Raw genomic sequence first — 18,203 nt, forward strand, 5'->3', positions numbered from 1 at the left:
GCACAATTCTGAGCAGTAATCAGAAGTTATCTTCCTAATCATTATCAGACTGCAGTTTTCTGAATGAACTATGTCATTAAAGGAGAGATTTGAAGGAGAATATGTGTTGTCTTTACAGATTATGACTAGGAGTTTTCCCTTTGTGGAGGGACAACACGGAAGAAAGGGCAAAGAGTCTCGTGGGAGAAGAGGAATATCAGGCAATTGAAGCTGGTATTGTTAAGAGTGAATGCAAGGCGTTGCAAAAAGGTAGTATGATAGAGATTGTGCAGATACTTGTAGGTTATGATAAGGGATTTGTGTTGGATACAATCTTTTTCTCTTATTTTCCCTCGTTTCTTGGAAACAGCAGAAGGATTATTATAATTGAAATACACCCAATAGATCATATAGCTATTGTGTGAGCCCAGTGTCATACAGGAGCCTCCTACACCTGCCCAGTCAATCCTTACATCTGGTGAGGTGCTGCTGCACTCTGGCGGCTTGGCCACTGGGGACCCTAATTCTACTCCTCAACCCTCCCCTTGTCTGTCCCATGCTACTGTCACCCCTTTCTTCATCCCTTTCTTGGGGGATGACCCTCAGGAGGTGGTATTTGTATTCCCCTTCCTTGCTCCCCTGCTGGCTGCTGTGCTCCCTCTGCCACTCACTCCCATGCAGTGATAATGCAGTGTACATGGTGCTGCACCAGCGTTCTGCTACCATTGAGGGAGGAGTGCTCATGCCCCTGCCCAAAGGCTGCTGGGCCACTGATGGTGCCCCGCCGGAGGATGATTGGGAGTCTGTGGGCTCAGTTGAGGCTACAGAGCTCTCAGACTCTACCATGCTCTAGGACAAGCTGCGTCTGTTGTTGGTGCAGCTCACTCTCCAGTGGTGGGGGTATTTTAATCTTTTACTCCAGGCTGTGAGAGCTGTGATGGGGGAAGGCAAAAGGACCAGGAAACAGGATGCCACAGCCTACCAGTGGGCCTGCAGCTTCTGCAATTCTCTGATTGCATTTGGGGTCAACCATGGGTGGCTGTATGGCTCCGTGGGGGTGGGCAGTGGCTGTAGTGTGAGTCTCCACAGGTGCCAGGTACTTTCCTTCCTTTGGGCAGGGGGGTTCTCTGTGATGTTTCGGAGGAGGAGGAGGAGACTCAGTGGTGAGCTGGAGCCAGTTTGCACCGGTTCACTGGAACGGGTTGTTAAATTTAGAAGCCCTTTTAGAACCGGTTGTCCTGCGAGGGACGGGTTCTAAAAGGGCTTCTAAATTTAACAACCGGCCAAAAGTGGCGCATTAGGCGCCAACTCCGTGGGTGCTCCGGGGCTAGTGGAGAAGCAGAGCGTAGCGGCACATTCAGGGGAGGAGGCGGAGGCGAGGTGGGGCCAGGCGCGGGGCGGGAAGCTGCCGACCACCCACCAAATTTTCCACGGAGTCAGTGCCTAAGGCGCCACTTTTGATGTGATCAGTGGGGGGAGCGGCCAGTTCCCCCCTAGCTATGCTACCCTGCCCCTAGGAGCCAGAGGGACCTGCCAGATGCTTCCTGGGAGCTGCCCCAGGTAAGCACCACTGGGACTCCCCACCTCATCCCCCGGCAGGTCCCTCTAGCTCTTAGGGGTGGGGTTGGCACCCACTACGGTGGCCCACAAGACCCTTCTGCCCGGTTCTGGGGGCAGTCAAGGGACAGGGGAGGGGGGTGGATGGGGCAGGGGTCCTGGGGCGGGGGGCATCAAGGAACGCGGGGGGGTTGGATGTGGCAGGAGTCCGGGGGGGGGGGGGGGGGGTGGACCACGACCCCTCTTGGGGTGAGGAGGGAACAAGTTGTTAAGATTTTGGCAGCTCATCACTGAGGAGACTCACACTGATTCAGCTGCCAAAGGAGATGAGGAGTACTTCAGCCACTTCACCAAGCTCTCAGATGGGGCGGCAACCCTATTTTCCCCACCCCTATTGTCCAAGATACTGGGTGTTGCCAAGGTCATGCTGGGACGCCTTCTGCAGCCTCCAGGTCTGTGTGGAGGAGCTGATTCTCAAGCTGGTTAACATCGATGACCTGATACTGGGCCCGGCGGTGCAGCAGGTATGAGTTCCTGGTCCTAGGTGGGGACTTTAACACCACCCTGGGGCCGCCTTGAGAAACAGAAATGGACATTCTCAGGAACACCACAGACTATCACTCTCTGGTGGATATCTGGTGCAACCACCACCTGGATGACTCCACCGCCTTCGCTTATGTCCAGGTGGAGGACACTTGATCATGCCCCTCAGAGTTGAACCTCATTTATATTTCCTGATTTAACATCTTGCAGGAGCACTCCTCCAGCATTATGCTGGCCCCATTTTCACACCACCACCTGGGGGCTGTGACAGCCTCAATGATATCTGAGAGGCTGGGGCTGGCCTACTGGCATTTCAATAACAGACTTTTTGAGGATGTGGGGTTTGAGGCATCCTTCCAGGAGTTTTGGCTGGCCTGGCAGAGGCAGAAGCAGAGGCACACCTTTGCCTTGGCACAGAGGTGGTGGGACCTGTCCTTTTGCAGAGAGTGTCAGGAAAAGTGGGATGAACTTTGGGCCCCCAATGACCATCTGGCCCGGGGTCCCTTCATTTGATCCTGCATCCAGCTTCTTTGGGAAATGAATTGTGGCTCCTGCTTCTTCTACACCTAGAGAAAAAGAGGGCCAAAAAGCACATCACCTGCCTCCTGACAGAGGACAGTATCCCTCTCATGGACCCAGTGGAGAAATGGGGAAGGGTTAGGGCCTTCTGTGCCAGCCTATTCTCCCCAGATCCGACTGATGCCAACACCAGTGGGGTCCTGTGGAACAAACTCCTTATGGTCAGTGTAGGCGACTGGGACCAGCTAGAGCACCTTCTCACTCTGGCCAAGTTCTTGGAAGCCCTCCACCTGATATTCACCACAAATCTCCAGGCATGGATTTCTACCACTAATTCTGGGACATTCACTGTCTGGACCTCTTCACCATCTGGGTCAAGTTCTTAGGTATAACAGAGCTCCCCCTGTAATGTTGGCAGGCTGTGTTGAACTGCCACCTAAGAAGGGTTACCTTCATGATCTAAGGAACTGGCATCTGAGTCTGTGTCTCACTCCTCAACACAGACTACAAGGTCATAGCGAAAGCCATCTTGCTGAGGCTGGGGGTCTGTGCTAGTAGACATGACACACCAAAATCAGATCTACATCGTCATGGGCAGGACCATCTTTGATAACCTCTATCTGGTCTGGGACTAACTCCATCTTGTGTGTTGGGATAATCTGTCACCACCCCCATCCTGTCCCTGGACCAGGAGAAGGTGTTTGACAGGATAGATCACAGTTATCTCATGGGCAGTCTGTGGGTATTCGGCTTTGTGTGCTTTCTCCAGGCACTGTACACTTCTGTCAAGCTCAGCTGGTTCTCACCCGTACCTGTCACATACGGTTGAGGAGTACATCAGGGCTGCCTGCTGTCCAGCTAGCTCTATACCATTGGCATCGAGCCCTTCCTTTGTCTCCTCCACAAGAGGAGGATGGGGTTGGTACTGTGGGAGCCAGATTTATGGGTGGACCTGTCGGCAGATGTCAACAATGTGCTCCTCGTAGCCAGGAACCTGGGCCACCTGCTGTGGGTAGAGGTTTGCACCAAGGTCCTCATTTGCCCAGGTAACAGGGTCAAGAGTTCTGGCCTGATAGTTGGGGACAGGTGGCAGGCATGCTCCCTCCCACTCGCACTCCATGCCATCTGGTGGGGTGTGGGTCCTCTGCTCTATCTTTCTGTCACTGATCCCTCCCCACTGGAGGCTTGAACTAGAGGCCAGAGTGGCTGACCACTTGCAGAGATGGATGGGCCTGCTCTGGTGCCTTTCCTTTTGAGGTTGGGTACTGGTGCTGATACTGTCTATGCTGATACTGTCTATGCTCTGGCACCAGTTCAACACCCTGAACATGCCCTCAGGAATTCTAGCCAGCATCCACAAGAAAATCCTAGGGTTTTTCTGGCTGGGGCTGCAATAGGGTCTCTGTGGGGGTCCTGAGCTTCCCCCGGGGGAAGGGTGAACAGGGCCTCATCTGCATCCACAGCCAGGTCCACTCCTTCCACCTTCAGGCTCTGTAAAGATTCCTTTACACTAGAGGTACTTAGGCATGGAGCATACTAGCACATGCCTTCCTCCACCACCTCTGAGAGCTCCAATCTGACTGGCAGCTCTTTTTTCTCCCCCCAGAGGTCTCCCCCGAGACCTCTCTGAGCTGCCAGTCTTCTACCAGGACCTCCTTAGGACCTGGAAGATAGTCTCTGTGACCAGGTCTGTAGCAGCTGCTGATGGGGAGAACCTCCTTGCAGAAAGCCTGCTGCAAAACCCCCATATCCATGTACAAGTGGTGGAGCCCCCCTAGGTGCATTGGAAGTTGGTCCTAGTTGGTACCACCCACCAGAGTCAGAGTCCTCCTGGACTATAATAAGAGGGACGGGATGGGCCCCATTGTGCATGTCCAGTGCGTGGGGATGCCCACCCTGTGTTCCCTTCCAGACTCTGCAGATGAGTGTGATCGAGTGGACACAGACCCTCTTGCCCATTCTTCCCAAACTTAGCCCCTTCTGTCCTGTTCCTTCCAACCTATTTTACTTCCAGTTCTCTCTCTTCATTACTCCAGGCTTCTCGTCCCGGTCCCATTCTCCTTGCCTACCCACTCCTAATCACCACTTCTCAGGCTTCTCATCTGAGTCCTAGCTTCCTTCCTTGATCAGTCTCAGTTTCCATATAGGATGGTCTGTGCACGAGTCATGCCAATGATGTATACAGGCTGATGTAGAAAGCCATTAGACAGGCCAGGGAAAGTTTAGGCTGAGGGTTAGTGTTATAGATATGCCATTTACAGAGACCAATGTTCCCAACATCCTGCAGAAGTGGTGCAGAGGGGTCATGATTAATGATTGGTTGGGATGTGGATTCCACTTTCCCAAGCCCTCTTCATGCCATTCTCTTAGATCCAGCTTTATACAGATGGAGTGGATTTAATCCTTAGTATTACTCCTATAAAAAGGTAGAAATTAGCCCTTTTTAAAAATAAACAAACAAACCTGGACTTAATGGATAAATTGAACAATACAGTAGTGTATTTGTTTTCAACTTTGTTGCCTCAGTCATTTCAATTGTTAATATTTAGTGTTAATGTCAATGAATATTTATGTATACTTTTTGTTTTAATTATGTATTTTCAGGATTATAATTGTCAAGTTCTTTTATATTTCAGAGACTGTCCCCCCCACCAATAAATAGAAGCTTTTTTCTACTATACTACATTTTTAATTTAACAATTTAAGTGACATTATTTTATGGTGGCAACGCTATGTACTGACATAAATGTGAGAATTTTGTGTGTCTTCTCTGGGATTTATTTTTTCCCCTTCTTTCTTTATCTGACATTGTGAACCTGAGATGTTTCTTTACCTTAGGGCTTTAGTGAACAAATTATAGCCTTGATCCTGCAGTCTGATCCTGCAATCTTGACCTCTCCACCCGCACAGAGCCTTAGTGTCTGCAATAGAGCTCCATCTACAGGGAACTCCATTTAAGCTAACAGTATTACTCCTGTGTAAGCAGAAGGGTCCGCCCACATAGGTCGGTTTGGAGGAACAGAGTTCATAAACAGCAATAAGATTTTTGACTTTCTCACTTAAAAACAAAAAAGTATATTAAGATCAACCAACACATTTTTTAAACAAATGAATAAAATACATAACAATAAAACCCCTGCCTTTGTATGGTTTTATCTGGCTTAAAAAATCTGTATTTAGAAGGCTAAATATCCTGTTTTTCACTCCCAAGGCTTCCCCTCCTTCTGGCCCTTCATTTTCTCACAGTCCAACAGCCAACTTTTAGAAGGAAACCAGAGAAAATTAACAATTTACCAGTTCAGTGTTCTGTATCTGAATTGTAGAACAGCAGATGCTGAAGATAAAAGAATTTTCAAGTCAAATTCAGGAGTAAAGGTTAAAGTGGCCATCTCAGGGAAAGCTTTCCTTCTAACCCAATGCCAAAAGTTGGCTGCTGCATCAATAGGAATCTCCTGGGGGCACGGTTCTGTATAAACTCGTGAATTATAATTTCAGTTACTACTGTTCCTCAGTAACTGTTGCTTGTATTTAACAAATAAATAAGAAATAAACTTAACTGGCATTTGGACCTTAAAAGTTAATTCTTTATAGCTTCACTTGGGCTTCTTGATACTTTATTTTCTTCCATGGATTGATGTCTACAAATAAAACTGTGACCTCAGTATGGGCCTAATATTCAAAAGGTATCAATTGCCAGTGTTCCACTGACTTCATTTTATACTCAGTGAGGCTTTATCCTGATATGTCTTTTTATATCAAATATTACAACCAGATGCAATCAGATAACTGACAAAACAAAAACAAACAAAATATCATGATAGTATATGCCATGAAATACTTACCAAAAACTTGGAGGAATGTCTGTTTTTTATCATTTCCTGCTTTATTTTTTGCTCCACACACATAAGGACCTGCGTCAATATTTTTGATATCTCTGATTGTTAATTCTGTATTGCTTCCTCTCAAAATATATTTTTCATTTTCATCAATAAGTTTGCCATTCCTGAAGAATAAAAGGGATTTATAATCACTCAGTGTATCTCATAGTCTGAAAGACCACATTCAGTTTTCTGATTGAGAAGTGTCAGTCCCTTCAGTGATTTTCACCGGAGGACGTGACTATTTTGCTAACATAAAAAGCACACAGAAAAATGTGTGGTAGAGACTAGCATTATATTTGGAAAGCTGTTGATTTCACTCTGATGTAAATTATTTGAGTGGGTAATTGGATGTCTTTATAAATGTGTCCAAATTCTGGGCATAAGGGAATCATTCAGGACTGTATCTTGATGCTCAGAACTCCTTGCCATATGATTTTTATTACCATGTTCTAAAATACAAATTAATTAGAAACAGTATAACATTTTCATTCCAATCCATTTTAACATTGATTTAATGACACTACTATTCACATTAGTGCAATAATTTATAAAAATGGTTTCATACTACTTACACATATAGTACACTGGCACTTGTGTCCGTTTTTTTCTTCTCAGCTGTTGTTGGCTAGTCGCAAATCAGTAAACAAACAAACCTCCAGCCACTGGGATATGTGCAGTGCAGATGGTTTAGAAATAATGAAACCTGTGAATACTCTGATGGTTGATCAGTACTTGACCAACTCATTTCATCACCCTGGCATATACACGATTATATTGTGCATTCTTTCTACTAGAATGTAATCTTAACTTTATTTCTCTTCACTTTGCCATATTTGCTCTAAGCTTCCTTTGACCTATTTTTTTCTGTTGCTCAGTTATGCAGCTTCTTCACATAATAAATTAAAAAAAAGTGCCTGATTGTCACAAGTGCTGAGCTCTCTCTGACTTCCATGGGATTTGGGGGACCAAATCAGGCCAGTTTTTTTAGGTGCCTACATATGATTTAGGAGCCCAGTTTTAGTCACCCAAGTTTAAAAATCGGGGCCATGGTGATTTTTAGTTTCTTTCTGATCATTTTATGGTGACAGTCATATTTATTAAAACAAATTCTAAAATAATTCAAAATATATCTTATTTTAAGCAAGAATATAGATCCTTTCTAGGGAACATTAATTTTATGCCAGCAGCAGTGCATTGATAGAGTTATCTTTATGTCTTGTATTTTAAGAACAAAGTTAAAACTCACTCCAATTTTAATCCATTGATGCTTTAATTTTATAAACTTGATGGTGACACTCATTCATCTCTTTTTCAATGTGAGTTACTTTATTTGTTTAGCAGACTTACTTCTGCACTCAGATATTTCCATACAATTTCCAGTGTTTTCAGTAGGAGATGCAAGGGAGTGTCTGCCGTAAAAAATGGTTCCAAAATGTCTCTTGTCACGAACGTTTCCTACAGCCAGGAAGATTTGAAAATAGAAACTGGGACTCCCAGGGAACGGGACAGACTTAAATTGATACTGATATTAGAGAACAAGAAGCTATGTTTTACACATTAGAAGATTATTTCCTTTGTGGGTTAATTCTAAGTCTTGTAACTAAAGATAAAGGGCTTGATCCTGCAATTAGTTGCACTGATTCCAATGAGATTACTCACATGAGTATGGCTTGCAGGATTGGTCCACACTTATCTTACAAACTTGGGAAGTTTAATTCTGTTGGAATTCTTCACTCACTTATTCTGGTTTTATACTAGTGTAACTCCATCAACTTCAGTGGAGTTACCCTAGATTTACACCTGTGTGACAGAGGAATCAGTCCTTCATAGAAATGAAATTTTAACTAGGTATATTCACATATTAAATAAAACAAAAACTAATCTTTGCTTATCTTTCTTCTTATATACCTCCCAAGACTAATATGTAAGTGTTCTATTGGACTGGTAGGGAAACACTGACACATTAGCTCAATTCCCTTAATCATGCATAATGCAATCCAGAATGCGACTGGAATTTAAAATAATGTTTACTTATACTCCCATAAGAACATAGCTAAGACAATTGACAGACAGATGATCAATAACTTAAAACTCTATCATATAAATACCATACAAAGGAGGACTTTGGTTCCAATCCTGAAGCTCCTGGTTTGGTCAGCATTTTGCTTACCGAGTTAAACACCACAAAGGGACCTTACAAGAGGGCTAAATGTTATTGGTACAAGGTTAGCCTGGCTGTAACTCAGCTGACTTCAGTGGTGAAGCACCTGTTTATGCCAGGGCTGAATTTGACCCTTAATTGTAGCAGCGTGTGGGAAGCTGAAAAGAAAAACCCCAGAGGACAAAGTGAAAACTGAATTTTTAACTCAGTTGAAATCTGGCTCTATTCAACTGTAAGGAAGAAAAGATTATGCCACAATAAACCAAAATCTTTCAGTCGTTACCGAAGAAAAATTTCCACTGATGTCAATGAGAGTTTTGGCTGTGTCAGGATTAGGTCATAAAATATATTCCAAAGAATTTTGTGAGATGAGTAATTTAAATAACTAAACAGGACTAACACAATACTTCAATAAATCAAAACTCATTATTTCATTTGAATGGTTGTCATATGAAATTCCTATTGTTTTCAAACTCATATTACTCATTCAACAGCTGTTTTGGCAAAAAAAAACCCAACTCCATATAAAATTGATACTAAATTTTACATAAAATGTGAACCCATTACTCTCAGAAGTCAGTGGAGATTGAGTAAGGGGTTCCCGGTCTGGCCTGTATGAAGAAATAGTCCTGATGAACCATATTTACTGATAGTAATGCTATGTAGATAGAGTATTATTGGGAAACCCCACTGGAATTTGTGTAATGGAGGATGCCCAGTTCCCAGTCTCCCAGGCCAGCAGGATTTTGCCCAGAAAATCCCTGAAAATCCAGTACACTTCTGCAGGATACTTAATTGCGCAGGTTATCAGTGAAAAAAGCAATATTTATTATTACTTCAGTTTGTGGAATCAGAAGTACCTGTTCAGTACTGTAAAAACCTACAGTATTGTAAAAAACCTATTTCTTCCTTAGTGATTGTTACCAAGCATATAGCATAAGTGTGTAGATATCTTGGCATAAACACAAATCTTCGATTGCTTTTGACATAAATGGTAAATAAATTACAATAATAGTACTCTGCATATTTCTAGCACTTTCCATCTTAGGATCTCTATGTGCTTTTTATATAGTACCCATTTTACAGATAAGTAAACTGAGGCACAGAGAGGATAAGAGACTTGCTCAAGGTCACAGAACTCAATTGCATAGTTGGAAACAGACTGCAAAATCATGGATCCCAAACAATAGATCACATTTCTTCTCATAGTCTACTTTAAAATCTAATAAAATCAAACTCTGGTGGGGGAGTGAAGATGAATTTAAATGGCATATTTCTGATAACTCTGGAAAACAAATGCCAAAATAACATTGTTTCACCAAAAACAGAAATAGCACACAGTACTAAACAAGACAAAATTACATTCTGACCCCACATCTGAACAAAAGCTCTGTGTAGCTCTAAGCTTGTCTCTTTCACCAACAGAATTAGGTTTAATAAAATATATTACCTCACCCACCATATCTCTACAACGTCAATGAAGCAGTAATGCTGAGGAAGTGGTTTGAATTAAGTTCCAAATATAGACTTATAGATCAGTCTCTTGCAAAAGCATCCTCATATTGCCTACAAGTGGCAAGATTTTGGTGGAGTAAACTTTAAAATTAACTTCTCAGAAATAATAACGGAGGTAAATATTTTGATCTGTTTTTTTTTTTTCCTCAATACAGTCAAGCCTGATCTATTAATTTCAGAAGAAACTAAATCTGAATGGATTTTTTTTTTGGTTCAGTGGCAATTCCAAAAATAAAATAAAATAGTTTTGAGTCAACCTGAAAATATTTTTTAAAAAATTGGCTAATTGAAAAGCGATTAAAAAAATCAATGTTTTGTTTAATCCAAAACAAAATGTTTTTCATTTTAAGCATTTTTCCACATTTTTATTTAATAAAAAATAAAATTAAATATTTCAAAACAAAAAGCTGATTTGAATCGAGAAATCAAAATGTTTCATTCGGAAAATGAAGTGTTGATTTTTTTCACAGATTTTTAAAAGATTTTTTTTCACCAAAATAATGTGGGTAAATCAATATGAATTTGTGAACTATTTGGGTCATCAAATCTCGATTTTTTGTTGAAAAAAATAATTCAGCTGAAAATTTTGCCCAGCTCTACTTAAAACTCATCTTGAGATGTCTCTGAGATGAGCATGAGAACAAGGAAAAAAATATCATCAGATAAAGAAACTGATTAGTCAACGGAAGTGAAATCAGAAATGAAATTGACTATATGCATAACAACGTGTGGAATCAAGTTTGCTCCATCCACCGAGGAAATAGTTGAATTCCCACCTCCTATTATTATTACTTATTTGTATTTCAGTAGCATCTACGTGCTGTCACCAAGATCAAAGCCCCATTGTAGCAGGCATTGTAATAACACATAATCAAAGACAGTCCCGCTCCCACAGAGAGCTTATATTGTAAATAGACAAAACAAATAAAGGGCAGGAGGAGAAACAGAGAAGTGAATGGACTTCCCTAAGGTCTCAGAACACAGGTCAGTGGCAGAACGAGAAATAAAACCCAAATCCACTGGCTCACTACCACATTCACTGGACAACATAGTCTCTCAGGGCCTGAGTAATGCTTTATCCACTACAGGGATTGGAAGGTTTACAACAACCATTTTCCTTAGTGAGGGGTCATTCTTGCTACTGAAGGAAGATCTGGTTCACTAGTAGCTGATCCACAGACTATTTGCATAGGGCCTTCTGTAAGGTGTTTCATTTGTTTGTGTATTTTACTGTGATACTTTCAAATTAAAGTACACTAAAGATATGGCACCGAAGACTGACAATTCTAAACATACAGCTCCCCAAGACACAAGATGACTGTGTCCATCCTTCTCATCTTGAAAATGTAAACCACCATGTTGAATTGTCTTCTTGCAGTGAGGCAAATGAGGATATCAGATTTCTAATGAACTCGAGAGAATTCTGCCCAGCTGGGAGCTACATTTTATAACGTTACCTCAAAGGGATACCAAGTTCCCAAAATGTGAAACTTTTGTTTGTGAATTCCACATCACCACTTCAAATAATTTGGGTTTGCATGATTTATTTTATTTTTGTTTCATCAGATAGAAACTGAATTCTCATCTATATTAGTGAGTGGGGCAAAGATGGCACTTATTTACACCTTCTGCAATCCAAAGGAATTCATGTCAGACAAAGTCAGCACACCATTTGACACATGCATCAGAAAGCAGGTGTCAGTCAAGGGGAACCAACATCTACCTAAGATGAATCTAACAGAATCTCTTAAGTTTCAAATGCTGAGTAACAATGAGAGAAGATAGCTGAGGAGAATCCCTATGGAGTCCAGTGCACTCTGAAAGATGTTCACAAATCTCTTGATCCCTTTGAAAGAGCACATGGGGGACAATTCATTCAAGCCCCAAACAGAAATACGTGTCCATACAAGGAATCTGAGCTATTTCACACTCAGACACCGGATTGCATCCTTTGTGAATAGATCAGGTGTTGAAACAAAAGGCATGTAAGTCTGTTCCATAAATATGCATGGAAAAGCTGAGAAACCAATGAAAAGTTTTCAGAGAGGTAACCATGTTAGTCTGTATCAGGAAAAACAACGGGGAGTCTTTGTGGAACCTTAGAGACTAACAAATGTATTTGGGCATCAGCTAGAACCCACTTCATCAGTTGCATACAGTGAAAAATACAGTAGACAGGTATAAAAGCTGAGATCCTTAAAGACGTTATGTGGCAAATTTTCAAAATTGCACAATTTTAACCATATAAATCTCACTGACTTCACCTGGAAGATATACTCCATATCCCCCAAACAGTTTTCTGTTTTTTACAGATTCAGATTTGCAAGAGTATCCACAACTTGTCTGCAAATAATGGAATCAAATATCCAGACAAACTAACACAACACACAGAAGCCATACCTGTTACTGAATATCTGGCTGCACTGGACGATCAGATGATTAAAATCAGCTTAAGATAGATCTTCTTTTACATTTTATTGATGTATCATATAATACTGTTACTCTGTGTGTTGGACATGTATTTATAGCATTACATCTGTATTCAGTGTTATTTTAAGTATTTGTATATGGGATTGGAGAGTGAAAATTTCATGGAGAAATTCAGAAATATATCTGTTGCCTTTTTTAAAGTTATAGGTTCTTCAGCTTTATTTGTTTCTCCTTTAATGTGAGACACATTAAAATATGTTATATATTTTCCAATTTCTCTTTCTTGATGATAAACATAGTTTGATCACATGTGTGTTATTTAATTTGCCCAGCGATTCCTGATAAACAGCCATAAACACTATGGAGGTAGTTTATTTCAGTATGATACAAACTCGTAACACATTTCAAATCTTTCTGATATAGAGATCTAAACTGAATTTACCTATGCCAGCTGATTTCAGGTTCAGGAGAGCCAGTGGCTCTACAGAATAAAGTAATTGCCTCTCCTCGATCTGCTGTAGCATTAAAGGACTTCTGTAGTAAAATAATTGCTGGAGGAACTGAAAGAAATGTAAAAAAATACATGTGAGGTAAACTAATTTAAAAAAATATAAAGGTTCAATTGCTTCTGTGGAAACTTTGAACAGAGCAATCCTTATTAAGCATTTAATTTACAAATACAAAATGAAGTCAGCTTACAGTATCAGATAACACTAAGATATTTTCAAAGTTGTATTTCCTTCAGACGACATTAATCATTATTATTTCATTGTAATGTTATCAAACCACTTGTGTATGGTTTCTTTTGAAGTAAACTAACAACAAAATGAATATAAGCATCTTTTTCTCCTGATCTGTTTTATTAAATAAGATTTAAAAGTAGCTGAAGGACCATAGCTACTGTGTGCATGTCAGTGCAGAGAGACTGACTAGTGTTAATTAAACTACCTGAAATGAAAATGTCTCTCTTTTCTCCTCCCTCTGACTCAATCGTGCAGCTGAGAGGCAACCATGCACTGAAGTGAGACAGCACTTTCAAATTAGGTATCAACCCATAATGTTCTTCTTGATTAAACATATTTAATTCCTCTAAACAAACTATAGTATATTTTCTGGACAAGAATATCATCAGCTTAAAATGATACATTGTGCTAGAGTTCTCCATATACAATCCATATCTAAAATTACATTTCCAAAAATTCTAACTAATTATTGTGTCCTGAGAATTGCATATTTTGCATTTTTGACATAATGCAATTATTACTAAAACAGTAATTTGCACTGAATACCTCACCAATATTCATAATAAAAAGCTGTTTCAAGAAACAATAAAGCAGAAGATGTAATTTAATATCTCCATTCATGATACTAATTTTATTATTCTACTGGAATGGACTTAAGATAGATGGTATGAATCTTAATTTCCACAAAATTCATACTCAAGATGAACTAAAAGCATCTATTATATAATTAGAGAAGTCATAGTTAGACATCTCTGATAGGTAATCAAAAATCCCAAATCCTCTGTGGCCAAGCAGATTTGAAATCACATATGTTCTTTGCTTGTACTGTACCAAAGAGAGAAGCTCAAGGACTTTGACCTGAATTTTCTGCCATCAAGTTCACTTTGCTCTGCTGCCTGACTTCCACACTGCCTGTGCTGGAATGCCACCCCACAGAATAAGGAAAGGAATGGGGGGGGGGGGGTGTTGGAAGAGGACAGAACAGGGAGAACAGAAGAGCTATTTTCCACCAAGCCCAATTCTCTGCTGGCAAGGATATCCTGTCAGCAGGATAACTTAGAGCTGCTCCTGTGCAGCTTTAACTTATGTGGTGGCTGCTGGGTGAGGATCAGGGAACCATAAACAGCTCCCTGTCAGAGTCTCCTCCCTCCACTGTATCCAAGCTCTGCTTGGCCAGAGGAGAGAATCACGCCCTTTTGCTTTAAGCCAAAGACTTTATTTTCACAGACAGATCACTGCCTCCCACTTTCAATTTCAAAACATCTCTCTGGCAATTACAGAAATTTCTTATATGGAAAAATATTAGGCATGTGTTCAATGAATTTCTAGCTCTTTTGTGTTATGCTCTAGCTCCTGGACCTGAGCAGGAACCAACTCCAGGTAATCAGACAGCTCTTTGTGGACCAACAGCAAGTTCTCCATTGACCACAAACTCCACTGAAGTCAAGAATTTCAAGATTATGGACTCAATTCAGAAACTTGCTTAATCATTTCAAATGATCAAAAAGAGATATAATGAAGTAATTTTATTCTAAGCCTCATTCTTTCTTTGTAGGCCCAAGGCTTGCAAACATTTGAGCTTCCCATCTTTCTTGATTTATCTGTAATTTTATTTTTGGTCCAAGCGTATTAGGTACCATTAAGACAAGATGGTAATAAAGAAGGAGCCTAAGAGAAAAACAACAAACTCAAAACTCCAGAAACTAATATTTATATATCAAACACATTTTCTTTTAAAAAAATTGCTTTTTAACTTTCGTTTGTTGACCTGGATTTTGTTAGCATTTCACCTGTTGTACAATAAAGTCAAGATAACCAATCCACTGAATAGCCATTCAATGCTAAATCAGTTCTTGGAGGGTTCAGAATACATCTTTCCCTTGTCATCCATGAACATTAATTAGAGAGAATAATTTGTGGAAGAGAGATCATCAGGAAACACATACCTTATAATTCGGCTTGGAAGGATTAGTTTTTAATTGGTTAATGTCAGTATTATATATATAACCAATTAAAAACTAATATATATTCTATACAATTTTGACTTTAAAACTAGAAAAATAAATGAACTGAAGGATGGAAAGTGATGTAAGATCAACAGGTCCTATGAATTTTCATTAACCAGAAGTTCTAAATTCCAGCCCTGCTTTCAAGGACACCCAGAGAAGTGAGAAATAGCTCAGTAATCAAACTGAAATAGATTACCACTAAAATATTCTAACACTAATGTAAGGTACAGGTTCAGCACAGAATTGTGTTGAGATACTACACTGATGGGTGGCAATATAAAGTCCTAAAATACCTATATTAGTGTTCTACATGTTTCCCACACCCTAGCTCCAATGACAGAGAACAAGTGGCAGTACATCAGGCCTGCTTCTTCTCCCACTGAAGTCAACAAGCCTGTTGTCATTGACTTTAACGAGAAGAGTATGAGGCCCTTACTGCCCTTCTGTACTAGTATTCATGTCTTCTGTCAACTGTAATTCAGTTGCCCTGTACCAGCATGTGATGTGAAGATAAATTTACTTCTTGTCCCATCATGTCTGTACAATATACAGTGGGCATAAATGGCAAAAAGTACATAAGCACCATTTCAGGTATTAGAGTAATCGTGAGAAAAAGCAAGCTCCAACTTTATTCTATGACACCAACCAAACTGGGTGCACTATGCTCTGAAGGAACCTCTCTCTTCATAAATCAAAGTGAAATCAGGTGCTGATGTGCAAATGTACATTTCAGATGTTCTATTTTTAATATATTTCAGACAATGCACCTGACTTGCTGTGAAGAAAATTCTGGAGAGAAGGTATGCATCCCTAATCAAATACTGGAATGTAATGACTGAAGACAGGAAGATGATAATGAAGATTTTGTCTTCAGATAGAAAGCTCCAATTATACTGTCTTCCCGGTCATAGATACAAACTACAAGAGCACAATAACATCAGCTCTTTCCATCACAAAGTACTGCATTATTTTTCTGAGTACTGTTTCCTGAAATGAGATATTCAAATGGTGCAATAATAATATGCCAATAAGTTATACTTTTTATTGTATCATGTTTATGATTGGACATAGAAATATTGTATTCCCAAAACAAGGAACCTCCACAGTTGACTGTCAATTATCTAGACAGATATATTACAAAACTTTTTTTCAGGACATTCACTGCATTTTCCTCTCCTCACAAATTCAAAAGGAGGATTTGTATTTATTTTTAATGTAGTTTGAGAACCAAGCTATCAAGATATTCAGCAGAGGCTCTCTGTCATCCAACTGTGGCCAGAACATTGAATACTAAATAGACTTATTTTTTCTATAAGCAATTGACCTGACATCCACTCGTATGAAGAGATGATGTTGGGTTTCAACTCATTCCTTCATTTTAGTTTGCCATTTGCATCTATTCTACCTGTAGTAAGGCAACATTATGACAACCAGCCTAAGACTTGAATTAGTGTCCTCTATGACTGCAATCCCTCTCTCCATTAGACACTAAATATGGAGGCTGGTGCCTAATTTTAGGCATACAGGTTTGACCATTTGGGCCAAAACTGCTGTGTCTCTCTGGAAAGCTTATAGGATGATTTAAACCACTTTACTTTCCCCATTATTCTATGGATGACAGGCACCAGCCTGGTCCTCCAGTTTACAGTGGATGTTCTACATTACAATAGCTGCCAACAGTCCCAAGAGACATTTCTGGCTGCCATGAATCATCCAGGTGGGAGAGATGATGTGGCCGCAACCAAGCGGGAATCGTCAAGTGGTCCTCTTGGTTTGTTTTAAGGCTCTTTTGTGTTGCCCCAGGATCTGTGCAAAAATGACACTATCATGCAATTTTCATTCTCCCTGTAAGTTGCTTGTTCCTCCATTACCAAGCCTGAAATAGTAATAAGTATATCATTCTTCTTGACTGCGCAACAGAATCAGAATGCAAAATCTTTCTATTGTATTCACAGTGACATTTTCTAAAACAGTTTCTTTACTTGGTGCATTTGTTCATATTTGCAATGACACTGAAGTCTGAAGGAATGATAAATGGAGGGCATAACTGCTATGTAGCAATTATTAATCTTGAGAAAGCATATGACTTGGTTTTGTGGGAGTTAGTATTTGGACTCTTGAGTTGGATGGAAGGGGGGCTTCAAGAAGTGGATGTGATAAAGGAAGTGTATAGAGCCTCAAGAGTTACGGTGTTAACAATACATGGAATTTCAAAGAGTTTTGATATGACTGTGGGATTGAGACAGAGCAGTGTGTGGAGTCCACTTCTCTTCATTCTAGTTATGGAGTTAATTTGTAGGAGAATCAAGACTGTGGAGACACAGAGAAAACAAATGTATACTGAAGATCTGGCCCTTTTGATTGACAGAAAAGAGGGACTGGTAAATATGATATCAGAGCAGGCATCTGTTTTTGAAGACCATGGTTTGAAGGTAAACCCAAAAAACCATGAAGTTATACAAGTAGAGACAGGAGAAGAAGAAAGAATGAGAGAAAGAGGACAGCAGGAAAGGACGTGGAAGATCAAGGATACATGAATGACTTTGTCAAGTTAAGTTTGAAGAGAAAAGGACTGGAATCACAAGATTTATGAACCTGCACTATAGATCAGAATGGCGAAGAACTGCTGGCACTCTTACCCCATGTACATAGGAATTGGAGTCGAGACGTGAAGTGAAAAGACATGCTGTATATTTTTAACTTGATAAATTTTCCTTGATATTTCTTTAACTCTACCAGCCTCAAACATGACAGCAGACTTTTATATGGATAGTTTATGTTTCCGGAACATTTTAAACTAAGAGCCCATGATCCATTTTTAAACAAAGAGGGCTAGATCCCTAGCTGGTGTAAATTGTGAAAGCAC

At 40.4% G+C, this 18,203-nt stretch overlaps 1 protein-coding gene across 3 annotated transcripts in view; it reads right to left on the bottom strand.

The window, feature by feature from the left end:
• Window positions 1–18,203, bottom strand: part of NCAM2 (neural cell adhesion molecule 2) — a 539,492-nt gene that overhangs the window by 211,940 nt on the left and 309,349 nt on the right. For all 3 annotated transcript variants that reach the window (XR_006287979.1, XM_037905715.2, XM_043538332.1), the window contains exons 6-7: window positions 13,028–13,145; window positions 6,441–6,601 (exon numbers count right to left, since the gene is read on the bottom strand). Coding sequence is in view for 2 of the 3 variants with exons in the window: in XM_037905715.2 (XP_037761643.1) it covers window positions 6,441–6,601; window positions 13,028–13,145 (279 nt within the window). In the remaining variant the exon portion in view is untranslated. The remainder of the gene's footprint in view (window positions 1–6,440; window positions 6,602–13,027; window positions 13,146–18,203) is intronic.

This window comes from Chelonia mydas, chromosome 1, assembly GCF_015237465.2.
Source record: "Chelonia mydas isolate rCheMyd1 chromosome 1, rCheMyd1.pri.v2, whole genome shotgun sequence".
Classification (NCBI taxonomy): domain Eukaryota; kingdom Metazoa; phylum Chordata; order Testudines; family Cheloniidae; genus Chelonia; species Chelonia mydas.